The 23,084-nt window shown below is 42.7% G+C and overlaps 4 protein-coding genes across 4 annotated transcripts in view; 1 reads left to right on the forward strand and 3 right to left on the reverse strand.

Moving 5' to 3' along the window:
* Window positions 1-16,521, forward strand: part of LOC5564965 (activating signal cointegrator 1 complex subunit 2) — a 30,223-nt gene extending 13,702 nt beyond the window's left edge. The window contains exon 4 of the mRNA XM_021854961.1: window positions 15,985-16,521. Coding sequence (XP_021710653.1) covers window positions 15,985-16,411 — 427 coding nt within the window. The 3' untranslated portion in view covers window positions 16,412-16,521. The remainder of the gene's footprint in view (window positions 1-15,984) is intronic.
* LOC5564963 (probable cytochrome P450 6d5) lies at window positions 686-2,348 on the reverse strand. Its single transcript, XM_001649261.3, has 2 exons — window positions 1,702-2,348; window positions 686-1,630 (listed from the first exon to the last, which is right to left on the reverse strand). Exons 1-2 carry the CDS (start codon window positions 2,323-2,325, stop codon window positions 737-739), a joined length of 1,518 nt encoding a protein of 505 aa, XP_001649311.2. The 5' UTR covers window positions 2,326-2,348; the 3' UTR covers window positions 686-736.
* Window positions 14,138-15,870, reverse strand: LOC5564964 (probable cytochrome P450 6d5). The gene is made up of 2 exons (XM_001649262.3): window positions 15,175-15,870; window positions 14,138-15,112 (listed from the first exon to the last, which is right to left on the reverse strand). Exons 1-2 carry the CDS (start codon window positions 15,796-15,798, stop codon window positions 14,219-14,221), a joined length of 1,518 nt encoding a protein of 505 aa, XP_001649312.1. The 5' UTR covers window positions 15,799-15,870; the 3' UTR covers window positions 14,138-14,218.
* Window positions 16,522-21,258: 4,737 nt separating the features above from the next.
* LOC110679581 (probable cytochrome P450 6d5) lies at window positions 21,259-23,051 on the reverse strand. The gene is made up of 2 exons (XM_021854695.1): window positions 22,296-23,051; window positions 21,259-22,233 (listed from the first exon to the last, which is right to left on the reverse strand). Exons 1-2 carry the CDS (start codon window positions 22,917-22,919, stop codon window positions 21,340-21,342), a joined length of 1,518 nt encoding a protein of 505 aa, XP_021710387.1. The 5' UTR covers window positions 22,920-23,051; the 3' UTR covers window positions 21,259-21,339.
* Window positions 23,052-23,084: the final 33 nt, after the last annotated feature.

Consider the following 23,084-nt stretch of genomic DNA (forward strand, 5'->3'; position numbering starts at 1 on the left):
TTGGTCATGCTGAATAGCTGCGCGTTTACCGCTACGGCTATCTGGGCCCCTTTGGAAAAATCTCTGGAATGAAAGCTGTAGCAATTCCTAAAGATTGTTTTGTAAAGCCCTGAACTAATTTCTGATGAAATTCCTTGAGAAATCTTCATGTAAACTCACGGACATTCCCTGAAAAAATCTTAGAATTACCTTCTGAAAAAAGTATGCTCGGCAGGATGAATAGGGCGATATTCAAAACTGAAAAGGCAATAGATGGCTCTTTTTCAGTGGTAGTAAAAACGAAATCCTGAAGCAAAGAAAGCTCTACGGAAGATGAACTAAACACAAAAAGTTATGTATTCACTTTACACTTGATTTCTAATCACTACTTTTTTGATCCAGTTTCCAAATTGCAAGTAATTTACGTTTTTCATTATTTTCCATATGTATTGACAGTTCTCCGACTACCATTCTTCCATGCGCTTGTGTTGAAAGTTTGAGAAATTTGAGAATCCAGCGTAGCGTGATCAGTGGGAGGAATACAAACAACAGTGTCGTCGCTCGGCGGCCGGTGACAGAAACTGAATGTTCGAAAGGTGGTTGCCTGTACTTTTTGCCGCTGGCGCCAACTGTTAGCGATTAAGAACGAAATAAACAGTCGTTACCCTATTATTAAGTCAAAAAGACACACAAAAGAGAAAACAAGTTTCTACTAAAATTCTACCACATTTATTTCTATTTTATAAACATTATTAGTCTACACGCGACAGCTAACCTTCAAATTGATCCCGTTCACCGGTGTGTTCAGGAAATTGTTCGGACTCATCACCAGTTCCGACTCTTTGTGGCCATATAGTTCAAAGTTGAACTTCGACAACAGCAGACACAGACCCACCTTGGTCTGTATTTTACCCATGCGCAGCCCAATGCAAATCCTCGGTCCATCACCGAACGGTGCGTAAGGTTTGCCCTTCATATCCGGATCGAGGAACCGCTCCGGTACGAACCGCATCGGGTCCGGATAGTACTGCGGGTCGTGGTGCATCGCCGATATCTGTAGGATGACGGCTGTTCCTTTTTCGATGGTGATGTCGGAATCTGGCACTTTGTAGTCTTTGGTGCACTCGCGGTTCAGGACCGGAACCGGAGGGTACTTGCGGAGGGTTTCGTCGATGCAGCATTCCAAGTAGCGCATCTCGTTGATACTGTCGTAGGTTAGTTTTCCGCCGTGGAGAGCGGTGACGGAGTCTATTTCTGCTTGCACCTTGCGCTGAACTTCCGGATTCTTGGCCAGTTCGTACAGGCAGAAGGACATAGTCGACGACGATGTCTCGAAACCGGCCAGGAAGAAAACGTGCGCTTGCGCAGCGACTTCTCCGATCGTGAGCTTCTTGTAATTGGTGGAGGTTTCCACGTCCCAGCGTTCGTCGACCGATACGGTTCCGGTGTTCCGAAGCTGTATCAACAGTTGCATCATGTCTTTCCGTACGACGCCGTTTTTCTCACGGTATTCGAGCGTTTCTTTGGCCATGCCCAGAATGAACTGCTCCACCTCGGCGTCAACGGACTTAATCTTGAAGTATTTGTTCAGCTTCGGCAAAATAAACGTTATCATCAAACGCATGTTGTTTCGGAAGTTTGATTCGAAAAACTAAAATTATGAGTATGTTAGATAACGATTCATAATCAGCATAGACAGAGAGTTATCAGTCGCACACCTACCTTTCGTCCAATCTGGCGGAACGGTTCGTTGGGGTTGTTGATCGAGTCTATCTTAATGCCAAACGCCACCGATGCTATGTTATCGGTGTTGTAACGTGCCAGAATTTCGCGAATTTCCACGACTTCCTCGTTTTTTGCACACTTGTGGATGTACTCCTGTAGAACCTCACCCGTATCGACCAAGGTCTGGAACATGCCCTTCAAGCGACCACTAGTGAAGGTCGGAGTCAGCTTAGCACGGAGGTGCTTCCACTTTTCGCCTGCCAGCGAAAAGAGATGTCCACTCAGGGGATCGTTCTCTTCGTCCACGTGCGTTCCACGATCGTGGAAGTGCTGGAAGTCCTTCACCATGATGTCCTTGGCCAGTTGGGGATCGTTAACCAATAGCACCGGCCGTAGCAGGATGTATACTCCAAGTAAGCGCCATTTCTTGGTGCGTTCGTAGAGCGTTTCGCAAATCTTCGGGAAGGACGCCTTGCCCAGGAAGAGGTCCGAGAAGTTCCCGAATGGGAAGTACGGCGTAAGCTGTTGAACGCCCCGTCGATTCCAGTAGCTGAAGACGTAGTTTAGGAACGCAAAAGCGGCCACACATAGAAGTGCCACTCCAATCGAAAGCGGTGTCATTTTGATACTGATAGGTTGTTACCTCTTTGCGAGCGCAGATATAGCCCGCAGAATTCGGGTACGACGGAGATTAGCTTTTTTGCAAATCATACTTCAAGATAACAGGCCCATTTCTCTGATACAGTGTTGGTCAACAGCATAGGCATCTAGGAAATGTGTGTCACTAGCAAGAGATTAAACCGCCGGCAATATAGCGAAAAAGCTGTGCCATCCCCAAATGCCATTGAACAAGTGGTGACAGAAGAAGGAAGAGATTGGTGGGCATGTCCGAATTGTATTTCTTTTGATGTTATTCTCCTACATCGTACCTCGTATCTTGTTACCATCACGCGTACCTTCGGCGTACCATCACGCCATTACAGTGCGCATTGTAGAACTTCATCTTCGTCGATATTGAGAGATACTTCTCCAGTTGACTCAAACGTTTAACACTCAAGTTCTCTCCCACTGCGTACAGCCAACGTATTCGTGGCCTTCCACGAAGAAGTCGCGACGTCTTTCTTGCCTTCCTTTCTTCCGACACATGCTGACGATCGAAGTGTGCGGTGATTAAAAACGGAAGCAAAAATGTTTTGCTCCGTCAAATTTCTGAAAATTGTTTTATTTTGCCTAGTATAGAAACATGACGAATAGTTCAAGCAATTTGTGTAATTCGTTCAATTCTGGATGTGATTTGTAAGCCGCTCTATTATGGATTTATTGCAACTAAGTATCGACAGTACCCGATGGATCGTGGGTCGCTCATCATCCTTCTTAAATGGTTCACAGATAAGGAGACATTTCAGCTGAAAGGTGTATCCGGTGAGTTTGTTTCAATTGAATCTCACATGGTTTGTGATTGCTTGAGGGCCATTGGTGCACGAGTGCGGATAATGCTCTAAACTCAGAAGCGACAAACTGCACAATCGATGACCAATTGCTTTTAAACATTCCATGAAACATGTGAGGATTATCCTCATGATTACTCCGCCGTTTTTCATTTCATGGGGGGAAAGTAATCATATAATTTGTGTACTGGACACGTAGATAGTGGTAATCTGGTTGTACCTATGTACGCAGTTTTCATATTATTAAACTGTAGGTACAAAGAGGTAAGATACTTTAATAACAGAGGTAAGATACTTTAATAACAGAGGTAAGATACTTTAATAACACTATATATGATATATTACTATATATTGGGTATTGGGGAGGGGTAGCCTAAGGGAGTTAATTGAACTGTTGACTGGATGAAAGTGCGTCAGCCTTTTATCATGAGAAAACAGCCTTAGTGTTGTCTTCCAAAGGTCTTCAAAGATATTAACTAGCCCTGCTACAACAAACCATCAGGTAGATCATTCCATCCCGGTATGATTCTGCAGCCATAGGTAATCCTTGCGCTGATGGTGGCTAAATAATCATCATCATCATCATCATCCTTTCTTCCGACACATGCTCTAAGTGACCACCCCTCTGAAGTCTGCTGTATCGTATAAATCTCTTATGGAAATGTAAGCAAGTGTAATACAAATAATCGTTATATCAGTATTACAGTAGACTATATTGAAGGAACCATCGAGATCGTGACATAGAATTTTTTTTTTTGATAAATACTAGATTAAAAATTACTCCGTTACCAGGAAGATTAAAAACGAACAGATGTCATTTCGTCTTCGCAAATTATTGTAAGCCCCTAAAATCTAGTCTAGTAACCTTTGATAATGAGTATATCACACGGAGAGAAAATCGGAAATGAAAGTCACTTCGAGATAGGGAGATACAGTGAAACCTCCATGAGTCGATATTGAAGGGACCATCGACTCATGGAAATATCGAGTCATGGAACAGCAATCCTTTGGAAAGCTGTTTGAAGGGACCATCATAGTAACCATGAAATTTTGTTTTCAGTATGGTTCCATGAGTCGATATCGAGTCATGGAACATCGACTCATGGAGGGATCACTGTATCGAGATAAGGAGGATATCAAGATGTGGAGTGTGAAAATGTTTGCAGAATGAAGGGACCGAAAAAAATCATCGGCATATGGAGAGATATCGATATGTGGAGTGTCGACTATACAGTGATACCTCCATGAGTCGATGTTCCATGACTCGATATCGACTCATGGAACCATACTAAAAACAAAATTTCATGGTTACTATGATGGTCCCTAGAAGCAGCTTTCCAAAGGATTGCTGTTCCATTGCTCGATATTTCCATGAGTCGATGGTTCCTTCAATATCGACTCATGGAGGTTTCACTGTACCACAAAGCTTAACTTAGCTTAGACTGACTACACATATCAATGGTTGCTATTCCGTGATTGACCGACGTCAGTGAAAATGCACAAACAATCAACTAGAAGTTCGGCTGGGATTGGCCATAATCTTCTGCGTAATTCAGTGCCTCAATTTATACAGGGTCAACGACGCCGGCCACGTCCTTGCAGTCAGGTGGGATTGGGGGAAGGAATGTTAGTGTGTAAGCTTTGCTATTTGGAGACCGTGTTTGCCTCTGCATCTCCACAAAGGTTACTGGGAGGGATGTTTGTTAATCGTTGGGTAACAGGATTCTTTTTGATAAGTGATTAGACCATGATAAATAATTATTTGTGAGATATATGTAAATATAATATTTTCATTTGATATGAACAATTTCTATGTAGAGGAAAAATATGCCGACACTTGAGGTGACGAACCATTCAAAGTTTGTTGAACAAATACCTAAATGTAACATTCCTACAGCTGTCAGGACGAAAGCATGTGTTATTATATTTTACTTATTTAAAAAGAAACAAAAAAACTCGATTGGCTGGAACATCATAGAACACTCTTATTCTTATGCCGACACTTACAGTGCACTGCAGTGGCGAACCATCCAAAGTTTGTTGAATAAAGTGAACCTTTCGCAAGTCTACACTTGTAGTGTCGAACCATTCAAAGTTTTTTTATAATTACAAAAATAAAGGTAAAAAAAGGGGTGTTTAAAAAAATTTTGAATATAAATAATTCATGAATCAGAGCTTATGTCGAAACTCACAGTGATGAACCATTCAAAGTCGAGTCTAGTACACGACACTGAAGACGGCCTTACACTTGAGGTCGAAATACGCGTATCTGTCAAAGGATACAAACTCTAGTGGAATTAAATGGTATAGTACTAAATTCGGTTTTTTCATCTACTCATTCATAGTTTGCTGAAAAATCGTATTTACGTCCCACCGTTGTAACTATTAAATGTGCAGTCATACATATTTTATAGATTAAAAATAGTAGCATGAAACGAGCTCACCAATTGATCCGTCATCCTTGACTGAGCAGCAACAAACCACTTTCAGCTTCACTCGTTTGCTCGGCTATATAAAAGCACTCAGAGAAAATAGGCGCGCGACCCGAGAGGGAAAACAACTGACGACTGCTCGGGCTTTCTTGACGCACTGCCCAGGAGCAAGCGTCAAGGTCGAAGAATTAAAAAGAACTAATCGAACGCGGCACTTTTTCACTTTACTCGACCGACGCGCGACATGTTTGATCCTGCCCTCATCGCTCGCCCCCGCAGGAGCAAGCGTCAAGGTCGAAGGATCAAACACTACTCATGTGGAGTGTCGACTGTACCACAAAGAGCTACAAATAATTCGAAGTAGGTACCGGGTACCCCCGTTGGTTTGACCACATTTAATCTGAACACTTTTTAATTTGTACCCCGCTAATTTGCACGTCGTTCAGATTAAAAATGGTTCAAACGTCATTTAGCTCATGGAACGGAGTAAAGTGAAATGGAACACTGTGGAACGAAACGCAGAATCAAAACAAAACAGTGAAAGAGGTAACCAGAAAAACGTTTCTAGGGTGACTAGATGTTCAAATTAAAAATGAACCCCGATGGTTTGCATGAGGTATCGTTCAAATTAACGGGGGTACACTGTAATATTAACTACTAAAATTTGAGCGTTTTTTTTCCAATGGTAATAACATCACCAAAGTTGATTTTTTTTATTCCGCATTGAACTTATTATGCTCACTAGTACTCATCAACCGCACTGTTTCGGAAATCCAGCTTTTTACGCTACCATGCCATAATTTTTCAATCACTCCCAAGGATGAAAATCTAGTGATCATGACAAAATAAATGATGCATCGCATTTGTTCTTTATCATGCGAACATAGCAACAACGATAAAGCATAAGGCAATCCATGAGACAGCTGCGATCAGCTGGTTTTTTGTACTTTTTTTAAGAGTACAGTTGGCTGTTTCGCAATGAGCAAATAACTACCTCTAGGTCAATATAATATTTCCAGGTTTCCAATAAATCCGATGTGGTGAAAAACTTGAATTCATGAATCCCAAGGTCTGTTGCTGACCAGGTTGCTGATTCCGGCTGCATTTGGGGTTTGAAACCACATGATACATTGCGATCTTCATATCTATACGGTGGGGTTTGCAGATTCATTCGTAGGGAGATTTTTTTTCTGCTGCACCCTGCACCGCTCAGCTGGAAAAGTAAAATAATCAGAATCAATCCCGTGGCATATTAGGACAAACTATTATATAACTTACCTGGCATAACAACGTTCGCATGGTTTTGCTTCAAAACTAGTACTATTTCCAATTGTTTTATTCACTAAAATGATTAATTCGCACGAAAAACTCCAACAACAGCGATAAACGGCGCCAAGAAACAACAAACATGGCCATCAATATTTTCGCTGACCGTCCAGAATACGGTACCACAGTTTTTACGGTATAGTAACTCTAAGCTGTGTAAGTTGCAATAAATCATGCGTAGCGGATTTACTATGCCCATGCCTGGCTGCGAAAACTGTGTTTTTAAAAACTTTTAACTTTCTTACTGCATACCAGAATGTGGTCTTTGTGAGCAAGGCCTCTTGAACTGTTTTACGATGAATGAAGGATTTATTCATGGTTTTTTTCCAATATTTATTCAAGAACTCCTATTAATATGTCCCTGCGAAGTCTTCCGGAAGATTTTCTACAGATTCCTCACGCTTGTCAAGGCTTCCAATAGAAATTATTCACTAGATATTAGATTTGTCTTCTTGATCTCTCTCGATTTTATGGTAACGGTTGCTATAACATAATTGTATGTACGTTCATCACTATGAACTTGTATCCAGCTTTTTACGCGCGCCATAAAAACAATATGCTATAAAATATCTGACAGAAGCTGGCACCACCACTGAACTGAAACTTGGAAATATGTCCTCAGCAAGCCTTGACAGTTAATTGTTTTTGTTTTTTTTTCTGTCAATTTATTCCGCATGTTCGCTTCGTCCAATTTCGAGGAATTCCATCAATCTTCGATTAACCATTTTTTCCAGCTGATTTCCCTTTAGCTTTATTGAGAGCATATTCTAGCGCCGCCTGAAACTCTGTCCAATTTGCTTTGTTATAAAGCCAGCGAGGGTGACGTGATGTATCGGGTTTCGGTGTTCCTGCAATAGTGATCGATATGGGAAAGTGATAGCTACCCCGGGTGTACTCGTTAATTGAACAGAGAAAGCGGCTGAGAATTGATGCAGATACAATTGATAGGTCTATGGCGGACTCCACTCGACCTCGGATGGACGTAGGTGCCCCATCGTTCAAAATCTCGAGGTTTTTGCGAACGGCGAAATTTGCGATAGCAGTACGTTGGATTTTCTGCTTCCCCATGTGTGGTGATGACTGTTAAAATCTCCGAGGAGAACGACTGGCTCTGGAACTTGATCAACCAAGTCACAAAGCTGAGTTTCTAAGTTTGGCATGTGCCTGTTTGGTAGATACATGGATATTACTGATACCGGAAGCGGCCATGATATGCGAATTGCTACAGCTATTAGGTCGGTGCCTCACGTGACCACTGTGAAGGGCAGATCCGAGGCGACACCAATCGCCACAGACTGGCACGAGTTTGAGCCCATTTTGATTGACCATTGGTAACCCTTTCTAAGAGTGCTATTCATTATGTAGAGATCAACGCGATCGCCATGATTGCAGGATGTTGTTTACTTACCATTTACTCTAGGTCTGCAAGATTGTTACAGTAGCCGTTCATATTTCATTGTAATGCAAACACTGAACGATTACTACGGCTTATTTTTCTGCCTCCCTTTCTAGTTGCTATCACCTTTGCCGAAATTTTTGGATCATATAGAGGGCCGTGTGTGGCTTCCAACATCGCTACGTCGAGTAGAGGTCCCATATTCGCCAGAGTTACAGGGTTTGCTGATCTGAGACTTAGAAGGTATTCGCTGTTGTACACACTTAGCTCAAATCACCGAAGTCGATAATTCGTTTACCGAAATCTCAACAGCTGAACGGTCGGTAATCAGTTCGGTAAACGAACCGATTACCGAACGATCGGTGATTTGAATTTTTCAGCGCAGATGTCAAAACTACCGATCGTTCGGTGATTTTTTACCGAAAAGCTGTAATCCATGACCGCCGGTTGTTTTTTACCCCTGGAAGCTTATCAGCAACATGAAAAATAGACAAAATACCGCATTATAATCTTCATATTTTTATTCCATCCTTATGATTGTACAACTGTATATGTTCATTCGCGTTTAAGCTTCATTGTTGTTGTTGTTGTCGTTGTTGTTGATGAAAGCTGGCTGCGTTGCTCCCAATATGAGACGAACAAAACGAGTAGCTGCTAGTGCACGGTGGTTCCTAGAAGCCGTACTGCAAATAATTTTGATTTTTACTTTATAAAACGTTCAGAAACTTGTATGCTTACCTTCATCGTAATAGTTTTTACACAAAATGTTTGCAGCTTCTGAAGACTCACCAGGAAAAAAATACATAATAGCAAGCGTCGATGGCGTCAATTTTCAGATTTACTCTGTTTCAAACAGAGTGTGAGAGTTCGGTAAATAAAATCACCGAATCTGATCTGTAATTTACCAAACTACAGATGTTTCGGTAATCACGCAGTTTTTGACAGCAAAATTACTGAATTTCGGTGAACTGACGAGAATCTGTCATCATTTTTACTGAGGCGTCTGTAATTCGCCAGCATTACCGACAACGGTGAAATATTCAACCGATGTTTCGGTAATTAATCTGTTAGTTTACCGAAATCGGTAAATCTGAAAATTGACGCCATCGACGCTTGCTATCATGTATTTTTTTCCTGGTGAGTCTTCAGAAGCTGCAAACATTTTGTGTAAAAACTATTACGATGAAGGTAAGCATACAAGTTTCTGAACGTTTTATAAAGTAAAAATCAAAATTATTTGCAGTACGGCTTCTAGGAACCACCGTGCACTAGCAGCTACTCGTTTTGTTCGTCTCATATTGGGAGCAACGCAGCCAGCTTTCATCAACAACAACGACGGCCCCATCTTACGACTTGCTTGATTCCTTACTTATCCGTGTCGTAATGAAGCTTAAACGCGAATGAACATATACAGTTGTACAATCATAAGGATGGAATAAAAATATGAAGATTATAATGCGGTATTTTGTCTATTTTTCATGTTGCTGATAAGCTTCCAGGGGTAAAAAACAACCGGCGGTCATGGATTACAGCTTTTCGGTAAAAAATCACCGAACGATCGGTAGTTTTGACATCTGCGCTGAAAAATTCAAATCACCGATCGTTCGGTAATCGGTTCGTTTACCGAACTGATTACCGACCGTTCAGCTGTTGAGATTTCGGTAAACGAATTACCGACTTCGGTGATTTGAGCTAAGTGTGTAGTCTGTAGAACAGCCAGGTAGAATTGCAACTTGAGTTCCATAGCGGGAGCAACGCAAGATATCATAGAGCTGTGCATTCATAGCCTCCAGTCCAAGTGGGGCAATAAAAGATGTCTCCGAAACGGGGTTGTAGACAGGGGTTCTTTGTGTGGTATCGGTTGTTGCCATTTCAGGACTTTCTGGTTCGAATAATGGGCCGTTTTCAGTCTTCAACAGAGCTCCACCTAGTGCAGGTCCCAGTGTGGGACCCAGACTTGGCAGAGATGAAGAAGCCGCTGGCATATGCTGCCGAGTTTTTGGAATTTTAGTTGTAGCAGTTGTTCTTGACTGAAAGAGAGTTCGGCAGGATCTTCTAGGGTTCCGCCTAGGTGGGTTCTTGACTCCAACGTTGTCCTTCGGGGAATTAGGCGTCCCGATCTTCACCCACTTGTCACCGAACGGTAACTTGTTTGTTGATTGGCGTGGTGTTAGGGTTAAATATTGTAAGATAGTTAACGTTTAATTAAAACCATGATCGATGGCTGCGGCGGTCAAGCACGCACACAATCGAATGGTGGGTGGTGAATTTTTGAAGGCGAAGTGAAAGTGACATCGATGCGAGCGGATACAGTGAGAATGGCTTGCTCTCGATAGAAGAAAACCGCGAGGCTCAAAAGGGGGTTTCGGTGACATCAGATAGGGAGTTCAGGAGTAGTTAGCCTATCGACCCGAAAAATCTCTACATTGGTGTTGCGAAGTTAATCGCCCGTACAACGGTCACGGCAATTGCAAGGTCGTCATTACCGCCGCAAGTCAACCGTACCAAGCCGTCGAGAGATTGATGATGGCACCCAGTGTATGCCAACGATAAGTCTGCGGGCCATCACTCACCGACTTCTCATCAGCAACAGCCAATACCCGAGCCCAAAAACCACTACGTGGATGTCGCCTCATACCCTGTCCATCTCACCCCACCTGTTACGGATTGGTTCCATCACCCCCCGAGTACTGCGCCCATTGCCTGCGACGCTCGCTTACGAAGGCCGGCGAGCCCAAACAGGCTGATACGTCCCGCCAAAATAGCGTGCTAGCCAAGCCATCTAAATAAACCACGAGTTTCAAGGTCAATTTTATATTTTAATACGATCACCACGCCGAAATCTCCCCCATCCGAAACTCCCTGGGACCTCGAAGTCGAAAGAGGCCTTTGGTGCCCACCCCGAAAGCTGCCGTTGGCTAGACCAGCAGCTTTTGGCTTACGACCAAGACTTCCGCACCGGCGGGGCCCTGGTTGCCCGAACAGCCAGTTAGGAATTGTGGGGAATTGGTTCTATATTCCTTGAGCGTCTCCGGATTTGATCTAAATGAAACCTAAAATAGCAAAAGAATGATTAAAGGCGATTAAAGAGTTATACATACCTGAGAGAGACTCGCGAAGAGGAAAAATATCAACGTCATATGCAGCCCAGATTCCCCTCTCACGAAACGTCAAATGCAGCCCACCGTTTTTATGGCTGAAAAAGTGAAAAGTATTGTGTTCAAAGTAAACTGTTATTAAAAACCTCAGTCGGAGGAGCAGTTTTTTCCAAAGTTGCTGATAAATCTAAGCAGAAGATTAATTATTTCTAATGTCTGCTACGTTTGCTGGCATGAAATTTCACTCAAATGGCTATTTATGATTCGATGTGATGCAAACTTAATCATTTTTTGCTGAGAGGTTCATGTGAGGATTTGAACAGCATGCGCATAATTGGTATGCGCATGCGCATAATTGGTATGCACAAAGTGGAATAAGAAAAAAACTCAGCAATCACAGAAAAAGAAGACCGTCTTCGCGAGTCTCGTCTCAGATACATACTAATCAGAATTAGATTTTAGTTTGAGTTGTCACTCAGCAATGAAAATTATCATGGGTTACTAAGAATTTATTTTCAGGTTTCAGTTCAGTGGTGGTAGTGTGCTTGTGTCAAATATTTTATAGCATGACGAGCGTAAAAAGCTGGATTCAACGCAATTTTTGAACATCCTTAAGCAGTCGCTGATCCCAGGAGAACGCAGCAAGCCGCGTGAGGGCGGTCGTATTTCAAGTTTTCTGTCACGCTTTATTTTGGTCCCGCGTCGTTTTCACTTCAGCCGATGAGAACTTGAATTGCCTGATGGTGAATAAATAGTACAGTAGTACAGTGAGGATCCGGACATTCAAAGCAATATTCAAAGCTGGTGCAAGAATTTGGTGAGATCTTTCCTACATGTAGGTTTAAACATCATATTATTCGTTTTCTTATATTTTACATTCAGTTCAGTACATCAGTTGTTCGCCATTTTTCCCATCTCCTTCATCTATGGCTAGGACAGGACTTGACAGCTCAACTAAGACTGCCCCGTTGTTTTTCAGTCGATAACCTTGACGATGCAAAAGCCAGGGCTATCAGAATTCTTTTTAGGCAAATCTTGTGAACAAATTCGAGTATCAAGGCTCATAATTTGATAGTTTCTTACACGTTTCGATCATTCAATGCAATTGTGGATGCTAGCTTTTTATGAATCATGTTTATTTTCAAAACCGACGTCATTTTTGGAGTAAATTTACACATTTTCCATTATTTTATTCTTAATTAAGTATTTTGTATTTATTTTAGCATTGCAGGAGCATATGCGGTAAACTTAACATTGAATATCATTTGATTTGAAGCAAAATATTTCATGAATAATGTTTGAACTTTCGGTGTTAATACTATTTTATGAACTAGCAACACGGCCTGGTTAGCAACAAAGTGCCCTGTTGCAATTCAACTCGACGGTGTGAAAGTAGGCCTTTGCCAAAACGACCAATGAGAACTGGTCTTTTTTGACAGGCAATTGGTTTCGTTTTTGTACTTCTACCTGACACGTCTTGTCTTAGATCTATGGAAGCCATAAGGACGTAATCAGGTGAGTGAAGAGTAGTGAGTTAAGGCGAAGTAGGCTGTCATTGAAATTTGTACGCGTCATTGATGATTGTTGCTAATTCATCTCACGATTTCGAATCAAAGAAAATCAGTTGCTTTTGTACTTACACAGCTGAAAAAGTTTCATCATACTTTATGCATGTTAGCGCATACAGTGATACTTTTTCAAGTCAGTATAAACTATCAAGATTGAGTTTTATCACTTTGAAATTGCAAGCTGAAAAGTCAACATTGTTGCCAAAACAAATGACGGGCTACTTAGCCTTAATTGCATTACACATTTTAGCGAAATATGCCTTACATTGCATATTTCGCCAAAATGGGTAATGCAGTTAATCATCAGTGCACCAGTCACGGCGTATCCAACTTTCGATCGAATCCTATTCGTTCGAATCCACGGCCCACATGATTTTGCTGGCGTAAACGAGAATGCAAAACGGTTTTCGATCGAAAGAGCATTCGAACGTAAACAAGAATAGGGGTGAATATTAACAACTTTCAAATGAAGTCGTCTGACATTACTTTTATTTAATAAAATAATTCTATATATTGAAAACACAAGACTTCTTGCGGTTATTGGGTCACTAAGTATTTTTGTATGTTCCAATAACCGCTCATGCAAATAATTAAACAAATTTTTAAAGAAATGTCGATTTTAGTATATAGTCTTCTATTGCAGTAGTAGCTATGGTTTGACCTTAAAAAATATTAGAATAAATAACGAAATTCGAAATATTGCATTTTTTAGTATGTTCGTCACGAAATCTGTTTACCGTGAGCGGAAATAGGAACACTTAGATGCAGTAGCAAATGCAATTAAATAATTTTTATGAAAGTTTTCAAATTCTTTTTATTTTGCGGTTGATTATCTATACTTGGAGCTACATTGTGACATAAAAATGGTATTGATCGACACAATAGTTATTTTATAATAAACATTTGAAAACATAACTTCCCTTAAATGAGCGGAATCTAGTGCACTGATGGTAAATATATATTTGCATATGCTTATCTTTGCAACTCCACTCATGATTTGTGCAAGTCTTTTTGCCATGCTATGCTATCGTTAAACAGTCGCTGAACCCAAAACTTAACAAAACATAATAAAATAAGTCTTTTTGTATAAAAAAAGCTCATAAACTTCAGTTACATAACTGATGACATATACACAAAGAATTTCATGGATAAAATTAAACAGTTGTTTAACTCAAAATACTTATTTATATTCTCGTTTATTTTAAACAAATATACATTCAAACATTCGAGACCCAACCATCCCCCGCTACTCGCGGCAGCTAACCTTCAAGTTGATTCCATCGACCGGCGTCAGAACGAAGTTGTTCGGATCCATCACCAGTTCCGGTTCGTCATGGCCAAACAGTTCAAAGTCGAACTTCGACAGCAGCAGACACAGACCCACCTTGGTCTGTATTTTACCCATTCGCATCCCGATGCAAACCCGGGGTCCATCTCCAAACGGAGCGTACGGTTTGCTCTTCACCTCCGGATCCTGGAACCGTTCCGGTTTGAACTGCATCGGGTCCGGGTAATACTGCGGGTCGTGTTGCATTCCGGCAATCTGGAGGACGATGGCCGTTCCCTTCTCGATGGTGAAGTCCATTCCGGGGACCTTGTAGTCTTGGGTGCACTCACGGTTCAGGACCGGGACCGGAGGGTACTTGCGGAGGGTTTCGTCGATGCAGCATTCCAGATAGCGCATATCGTTGATGCTGTCGTAGGTTAGTTTGCCATCGTGGAGAGCGGTGACGGAGTCAATTTCTGCTTGAACCCTGCGTTGGATTTCCGGATGCTTGGCCAGTTCGTACAGACAGAAGGACATGGTCGTTGACGATGTCTCGAATCCGGCCAGGAAGAATACGTGCGCTTGGGCAGCGACTTCCTTCAGTGTCAGTTTCTTGAACTTGTCGCTTGTTTCAACGTCCCAGCGTTCATCAACGGAAACGGTTCCGGTATTGCGAAGTTGCAAAAGCAACTGCATCATGTCCCTTCGCACGATGCCGTTCTTTTCGCGATATTCCAGAGTTTCCTGTACGACCTTCAGGATGAATTTCTCCACATCGTCATCGACGGACTTAATCTTCAAGTACTTGTTCAGCTTAGGCACCATGAACGTTATCAGTCCGCGCATGTTGTTTCGGAAGTTAGGTTCAAATACCTAAAACAGCGTTTGCCGAGTTAGATAACAAATTGCAATCAGACAAGACACCTACTACATACCTTACGTCCAATATGGCGGAACGGTTCGTTGGGGTTGTTAATCGAATCGATTTTGATGCCGAAGGCCACCGACGCAATATTGTCCGTGTTGTAGCGGGCAAGGATTTCCCGAATTTCGACAACGTCTTCGCCTTCGGCGTACTTCTGGATGTATTCCTGTAGAACCTCACCCGTATCGACCAAGGTCTGGAACATGCCCTTCAAACGTCCGCTGGTGAAGGTCGGGGTCAGTTTGGCCCGGAGATGTTTCCACTTCTCGCCTGCCAGCGAAAAGAGATGTCCACTCAGGGGATCGTTCTCTTCGTCCACGTGCGGTCCGCGATCGTGGAAGTGCTGGAAGTCCTTCACCATGATGTCTTTGGCTAGCTGGGGGTCATTAACCAACAGGATCGGTCGCAGCAGGACGTATCCACCGAGAAGGCGCCATTGTTTGCTGCGTTCGTATAGGTTCTCGCAGACTTTCGGGAAGGACGCCTTCCCGAAGAAGAGATCCGTGAAGTTCCCGAACGGGAAGTGCGGAGTCAATTGGCGAATTCCTCGTCGTTTCCAGTAGCCGAAGACGTAGTTCAAAAACGCGAAGGCCGCTACGCACAGCAGTGCCACTCCGATCGATAACAGTGTCATTTTGATACTGATACTAAGCCCGCAAAGCGGATCATGATAAAGAAACTCAAATTTAGCCTAATCACGATGAATGGGTTTCGGCAGAGATAAAATAACTGAAACTCATTTCTGAGATAGTGAAAGATAACCACATTTCCTTGTAAACAAGCCATACCGGTTGTAACCGCCTAATCGTTTCTTTTTCAGATTTTGGTCTACTTTAGTGCACAATCAAGGAGCAATCGAGGCCATCATCTCGTTCACCCAAAATGCCGTTCCGTACTACCTGATTGGAGTGGTCCGCTCGTCGGCTAAGGTGTTCCCTTTGTATTCGGCCGCACATCGGAGCACCCTACAGGTCATCTGCCGGATGATAACACAAAAGGAATCGGACCGCTGCTGGATCGGGCGGGAGTTCCTTGGAGAGCTGCTCTACAAGCACTTCCTGGTATCGATTCCGTTGATTTTCGACCTGCTGCCGGTCTACGGTCGGGACAATAAGGCCGTTCTAGGGTTGATGCTTCAGACGATCTTCAAACTACAGCCAAAGTACCACCAGGACTTGCGCGTCGGATTGCAGTACCTGCAGAGTGTAAGTATTGCTCAAAGGTCTACATTTAGACTAGATATTTGAGGACAAAATTCTGGAAGTACAGCTATCCACCGATGTAGGACGATAATGTTATCGCGTAAACGAAAACAGCGTAGATGGAGACCTGCATGGCTGGTAGAGTGTCTGTTTTTAGAGACTTGGTCACAATTTGAATGCAATTATCTAGAAAAAAAAACTATTTTAGGGAATTTCTTTTCAGATTCTTCGATCGAAATCATACGAGCAGTAATACTTTATAACATCACGGGGAATTCATTTATACAACACTTCGGACATCTAATGTCAGTGTGTTGGCAATATTCGGCAGCCTCTTTTTCTTCGGCAGCTTTCCCATAAGAACTGCAGGCAAACCTCTTCGGCAGCTCCAAATTAAAGAAACTATAGGCAAAGAAGCGAAATGTTCCAATTGGAATTCCAAGTTTACTGTCAATGTCATTCCAATCGAGCAGGAGACTTGTCAAACACTTTTTCACACAAGCTGAAAACGACTCACACAAAAATGTTACCGCCCACGAAAATTTTGCTTCTTCTGAAGTAGCATATTTTCTGAATACTTGAGTGTCGTTGCAATTTTCATGCTTTGCATAAAGAATGCTCTACTCATTACATTGGTTTTCCACACATTCAGTCAATTTTTTCATTCGTTACCCAAACCTGTGAAAACTCAACACATAAAACCTGTGACTCACTTTCAGCGTGGGATTCAACATTGGCAATGCTGCGTAATACATTTGGCATAGTTGCTAGCTGATTTATTTTGAATATGATCAGATTTCGTCTCTTTATAATTTAGACTCTTTACTCCAAATCAGCCGCATATTGAGGCGTATTTATTTCAATGAATGATTTCTCTGACGATATCGATTATTCAGTCTTGAAAATCTCGTCAGGGGAAAGCTGACAAAAAAGGAATCATCTAAATGTTTTCGTTGTTTTTTTTTATTGAAAAAACTGTGAATTTGGCGTTCTTACTTTGATTGCCGATAATGAACCAATGCACGAGCTCATTATTTGACGTTTGAGCGGTGCCGTGTTATTTACGTGACCATGGAAACGAGTGAATTTGGCACCGCTCCAATAATTGTTTTAATTATGAATCGTGGTTTACGGCCAACCAGCCGAGTGGAAGTTAACAACTACCGAAAAGCTAAACATTACATATAATTTGCAATTGGATTAGATGGACAAATTGATGTGAAGATTTGCGAAAAAGTTACACGTCTTCTCAGTGAGAATCGAACTCACGACTCCCCGATCTCTAGTTGGGGCGCGTTAACCACTACGCCCATGAGAGGACTCATGAACGCAGAAGTTAACCTGAATTCGATTTCAGCTCAATAATCACGTGGTCCTCTTTCGCAAAGTGCACCTCTTTCGGAAGAATTAGATGCCCATCCAAACACAACGCTTTCTATATATATCCAATGCCTAGCCCGAGAGCGCATTGTTTTTTAGATATAGGAATAGCACACTACACTAGCCAGCAACTGCGCTGGCTGAGGTTTCTATTGTGTGGGCTTCCAATGGGTCGCGACGTTCTCAAACGACCGGTTACGGAACATGAGTCCGTTGCTCGATAAATACTTGTTTTAATTATGAATCGTGGTTTACGGCCAACCAGCCGAGTGGAAGTTTAACAACTACCGAAAAGCTAAACATTACATATAATTTGCAATTGGATTAGATGGACAAATTGATGTGAAGATTTGCGAAAAAGTTACACGTCTTCTCAGTGAGAATCGAACTCACGACTCCCCGATCTCTAGTTGGGGCGCGTTAACCACTACGCCATGAGAGGACTCATGAACGCAGAAGTTAACCTGAATTCGATTTCAGCTCAATAATCACGTGGTCCTCTTTCGCAAAGTGCACCTCTTTCGGAAGAATTAGATGCCCATCCAAACACAACGCTTTCTATATATATCCAATGCCTAGCCCGAGAGCGCATTGTTTTTTAGATATAGGAATAGCACACTACACTAGCCAGCAACTGCGCTGGCTGAGGTTTCTATTGTGTGGGCTTCCAATGGGTCGCGACGTTCTCAAACGACCGGTTACGGAACATGAGTCCGTTGCTCGATAAATACTTGTTTTAATTATGAATCGTGGTTTACGGCCAACCAGCCGAGTGGAAGTTTAACAACTACCGAAAAGCTAAACATTACATATAATTTGCAATTGGATTAGATGGACAAATTGATGTGAAGATTTGCGAAAAAGTTACACGTCTTCTCAGTGAGAATCGAACTCACGACTCCCCGATCTCTAGTTGGGGCGCGTTAACCACTACGCCATGAGAGGACTCATGAACGCAGAAGTTAACCTGAATTCGATTTCAGCTCAATAATCACGTGGTCCTCTTTCGCAAAGTGCACCTCTTTCGGAAGAATTAGATGCCCATCCAAACACAACGCTTTCTATATATATCCAATGCCTAGCCGAGAGCGCGGAGTCGTTGAGTTCGATTCTCACTGAGAAGACGTGTAACTTTTTTTCGCAAATCTTCACATCAATTTGTCCATCTAATCCAATTGCAAATTATATGTAATGTTTAGCTTTTCGGTAGTTGTTAAACTTCCACTCGGCTGGTTGGCCGTAAACCACGATTCATAATTAAAACAAGTAATTTATCGAGCAACGGACTCATGTTCCGTAACCGGTCGTTTGAGAACGTCGCGACCCATTGGAAGCCCAACACAATAGAAACCTCAGCCAGCGCAGTTGCTGGCTAGTGTAGTGTGCTATTCCTATATCTAAAAAACAATGCGCTCTCGGGCTAGGCATTGGATATATATAGAAAGCGTTGTGTTTGGATGGGCATCTAATTCTTCCGAAAGAGGTGCACTTTGCGAAAGAGGACCACGTGATTATTGAGCTGAAATCGAATTCAGGTTAACTTCTGCGTTCATGAGTCCTCTCATGGCGTAGTGGTTAACGCGCCCCAACTAGAGATCGGGGAGTCGTGAGTTCGATTCTCACTGAGAAGACGTGTAACTTTTTCGCAAATCTTCACATCAATTTGTCCATCTAATCCAATTGCAAATTATATGTAATGTTTAGCTTTTCGGTAGTTGATAATAAAATAAGTCTTTTTGTATAAAAAAAGCTCATAAACTTCAGTTACATAACTGATGCATTACACAAAGAATTTCATGGATAAATTAAACAGTTGTTTAACTCAAATACTTATTTATATTCTCGTTTATTTTAAACAAATATACATTCAAACATTCGAGACCCAACCATCCCGCTACTCGGCGACTAACCTTCAAGTTGATTCCATCGACCGGCGTCAGAACGAAGTTGTTCGGATCCATCACCAGTTCCGGTTCGTCATGGCCAAACAGTTCAAGTCGAACTTCGACAGCAGCAGACACAGACACCTGGTCTGTATTTTACCCATTCGCATCCCGATGCAAACCCGGGTCCATCTCCAAACGGAGCGTACGGTTTGCTCTTCACCTCCGGATCCTGGAACCGTTCCGGTTTGAACTGCATCGGGTCCGGGTAATACTGCGGGTCGTGTTGCATTCCGGCAATCTGAGGACGATGGCCGTTCCTTCTCGATGGTGAAGTCCATTCCGGGGACCTTGTAGTCTTGGGTGCACTCACGGTTCAGGACCGGGACCGGAGGGTACTTGCGGAGGTTTCGTCGATGCAGCATTCCAGATAGCGCATATCGTTGATGCTGTCGTAGGTTAGTTTGCCATCGTGGAGAGCGGTGACGGAGTCAATTTCTGCTTGAACCCTGCGTTGGATTTCCGGATGCTTGGCCAGTTCGTACAGACAGAAGGACATGGTCGTTGACGATGTTGAATCCGGCCAGGAGAATACGTGCGCTTGGGCAGCGACTTCCTTCAGTGTCAGTTTCTTGAACTTGTCGCTTGTTTCAACGTCCCAGCGTTCATACACGGAAACGGTTCCGGTATTGCGAAGTTGCAAAAGCAACTGCATCATGTCCCTTCGCACGATGCGTTCCATATTCGCAGAGTAATGCAGTTAATCATCAGTGCACCAGTCACGGCGTATCCAACTTTCGATCGAATCCTATTCGTTCGAATCCACGGCCCACATGATTTTGCTGGCGTAAACGAGAATGCAAAACGGTTTTCGATCGAAAGAGCATTCGAACGTAAACAAGAATAGGGGTGAATATTAACAACTTTCAAATGAAGTCGTCTGACATTACTTTTATTTAATAAAATAATTCTATATATTGAAAACACAAGACTTCTTGCGGTTATTGGGTCACTAAGTATTTTTGTATGTTCCAATAACCGCTCATGCAAATAATTAAACAAATTTTTAAAGAAATGTCGATTTTAGTATATAGTCTTCTATTGCAGTAGTAGCTATGGTTTGACCTTAAAAAATATTAGAATAAATAACGAAATTCGAAATATTGCATTTTTTAGTATGTTCGTCACGAAATCTGTTTACCGTGAGCGGAAATAGGAACACTTAGATGCAGTAGCAAATGCAATTAAATAATTTTTATGAAAGTTTTCAAATTCTTTTTATTTTGCGGTTGATTATCTATACTTGGAGCTACATTGTGACATAAAAATGGTATTGATCGACACAATAGTTATTTTATAATAAACATTTGAAAACATAACTTCCCTTAAATGAGCGGAATCTAGTGCACTGATGGTAAATATATATTTGCATATGCTTATCTTTGCAACTCCACTCATGATTTGTGCAAGTCTTTTTGCCATGCTATGCTATCGTTAAACAGTCGCTGAACCCAAAACTTAACAAAACATAATAAAATAAGTCTTTTTGTATAAAAAAAGCTCATAAACTTCAGTTACATAACTGATGACATATACACAAAGAATTTCATGGATAAAATTAAACAGTTGTTTAACTCAAAATACTTATTTATATTCTCGTTTATTTTAAACAAATATACATTCAAACATTCGAGACCCAACCATCCCCCGCTACTCGCGGCAGCTAACCTTCAAGTTGATTCCATCGACCGGCGTCAGAACGAAGTTGTTCGGATCCATCACCAGTTCCGGTTCGTCATGGCCAAACAGTTCAAAGTCGAACTTCGACAGCAGCAGACACAGACCCACCTTGGTCTGTATTTTACCCATTCGCATCCCGATGCAAACCCGGGGTCCATCTCCAAACGGAGCGTACGGTTTGCTCTTCACCTCCGGATCCTGGAACCGTTCCGGTTTGAACTGCATCGGGTCCGGGTAATACTGCGGGTCGTGTTGCATTCCGGCAATCTGGAGGACGATGGCCGTTCCCTTCTCGATGGTGAAGTCCATTCCGGGGACCTTGTAGTCTTGGGTGCACTCACGGTTCAGGACCGGGACCGGAGGGTACTTGCGGAGGGTTTCGTCGATGCAGCATTCCAGATAGCGCATATCGTTGATGCTGTCGTAGGTTAGTTTGCCATCGTGGAGAGCGGTGACGGAGTCAATTTCTGCTTGAACCCTGCGTTGGATTTCCGGATGCTTGGCCAGTTCGTACAGACAGAAGGACATGGTCGTTGACGATGTCTCGAATCCGGCCAGGAAGAATACGTGCGCTTGGGCAGCGACTTCCTTCAGTGTCAGTTTCTTGAACTTGTCGCTTGTTTCAACGTCCCAGCGTTCATCAACGGAAACGGTTCCGGTATTGCGAAGTTGCAAAAGCAACTGCATCATGTCCCTTCGCACGATGCCGTTCTTTTCGCGATATTCCAGAGTTTCCTGTACGACCTTCAGGATGAATTTCTCCACATCGTCATCGACGGACTTAATCTTCAAGTACTTGTTCAGCTTAGGCACCATGAACGTTATCAGTCCGCGCATGTTGTTTCGGAAGTTAGGTTCAAATACCTAAAACAGCGTTTGCCGAGTTAGATAACAAATTGCAATCAGACAAGACACCTACTACATACCTTACGTCCAATATGGCGGAACGGTTCGTTGGGGTTGTTAATCGAATCGATTTTGATGCCGAAGGCCACCGACGCAATATTGTCCGTGTTGTAGCGGGCAAGGATTTCCCGAATTTCGACAACGTCTTCGCCTTCGGCGTACTTCTGGATGTATTCCTGTAGAACCTCACCCGTATCGACCAAGGTCTGGAACATGCCCTTCAAACGTCCGCTGGTGAAGGTCGGGGTCAGTTTGGCCCGGAGATGTTTCCACTTCTCGCCTGCCAGCGAAAAGAGATGTCCACTCAGGGGATCGTTCTCTTCGTCCACGTGCGGTCCGCGATCGTGGAAGTGCTGGAAGTCCTTCACCATGATGTCTTTGGCTAGCTGGGGGTCATTAACCAACAGGATCGGTCGCAGCAGGACGTATCCACCGAGAAGGCGCCATTGTTTGCTGCGTTCGTATAGGTTCTCGCAGACTTTCGGGAAGGACGCCTTCCCGAAGAAGAGATCCGTGAAGTTCCCGAACGGGAAGTGCGGAGTCAATTGGCGAATTCCTCGTCGTTTCCAGTAGCCGAAGACGTAGTTCAAAAACGCGAAGGCCGCTACGCACAGCAGTGCCACTCCGATCGATAACAGTGTCATTTTGATACTGATACTAAGCCCGCAAAGCGGATCATGATAAAGAAACTCAAATTTAGCCTAATCACGATGAATGGGTTTCGGCAGAGATAAAATAACTGAAACTCATTTCTGAGATAGTGAAAGATAACCACATTTCCTTGTAAACAAGCCATACCGGTTGTAACC

Source organism: Aedes aegypti, chromosome 1, assembly GCF_002204515.2.
Source record: "Aedes aegypti strain LVP_AGWG chromosome 1, AaegL5.0 Primary Assembly, whole genome shotgun sequence".
NCBI lineage: Eukaryota > Metazoa > Arthropoda > Insecta > Diptera > Culicidae > Aedes > Aedes aegypti.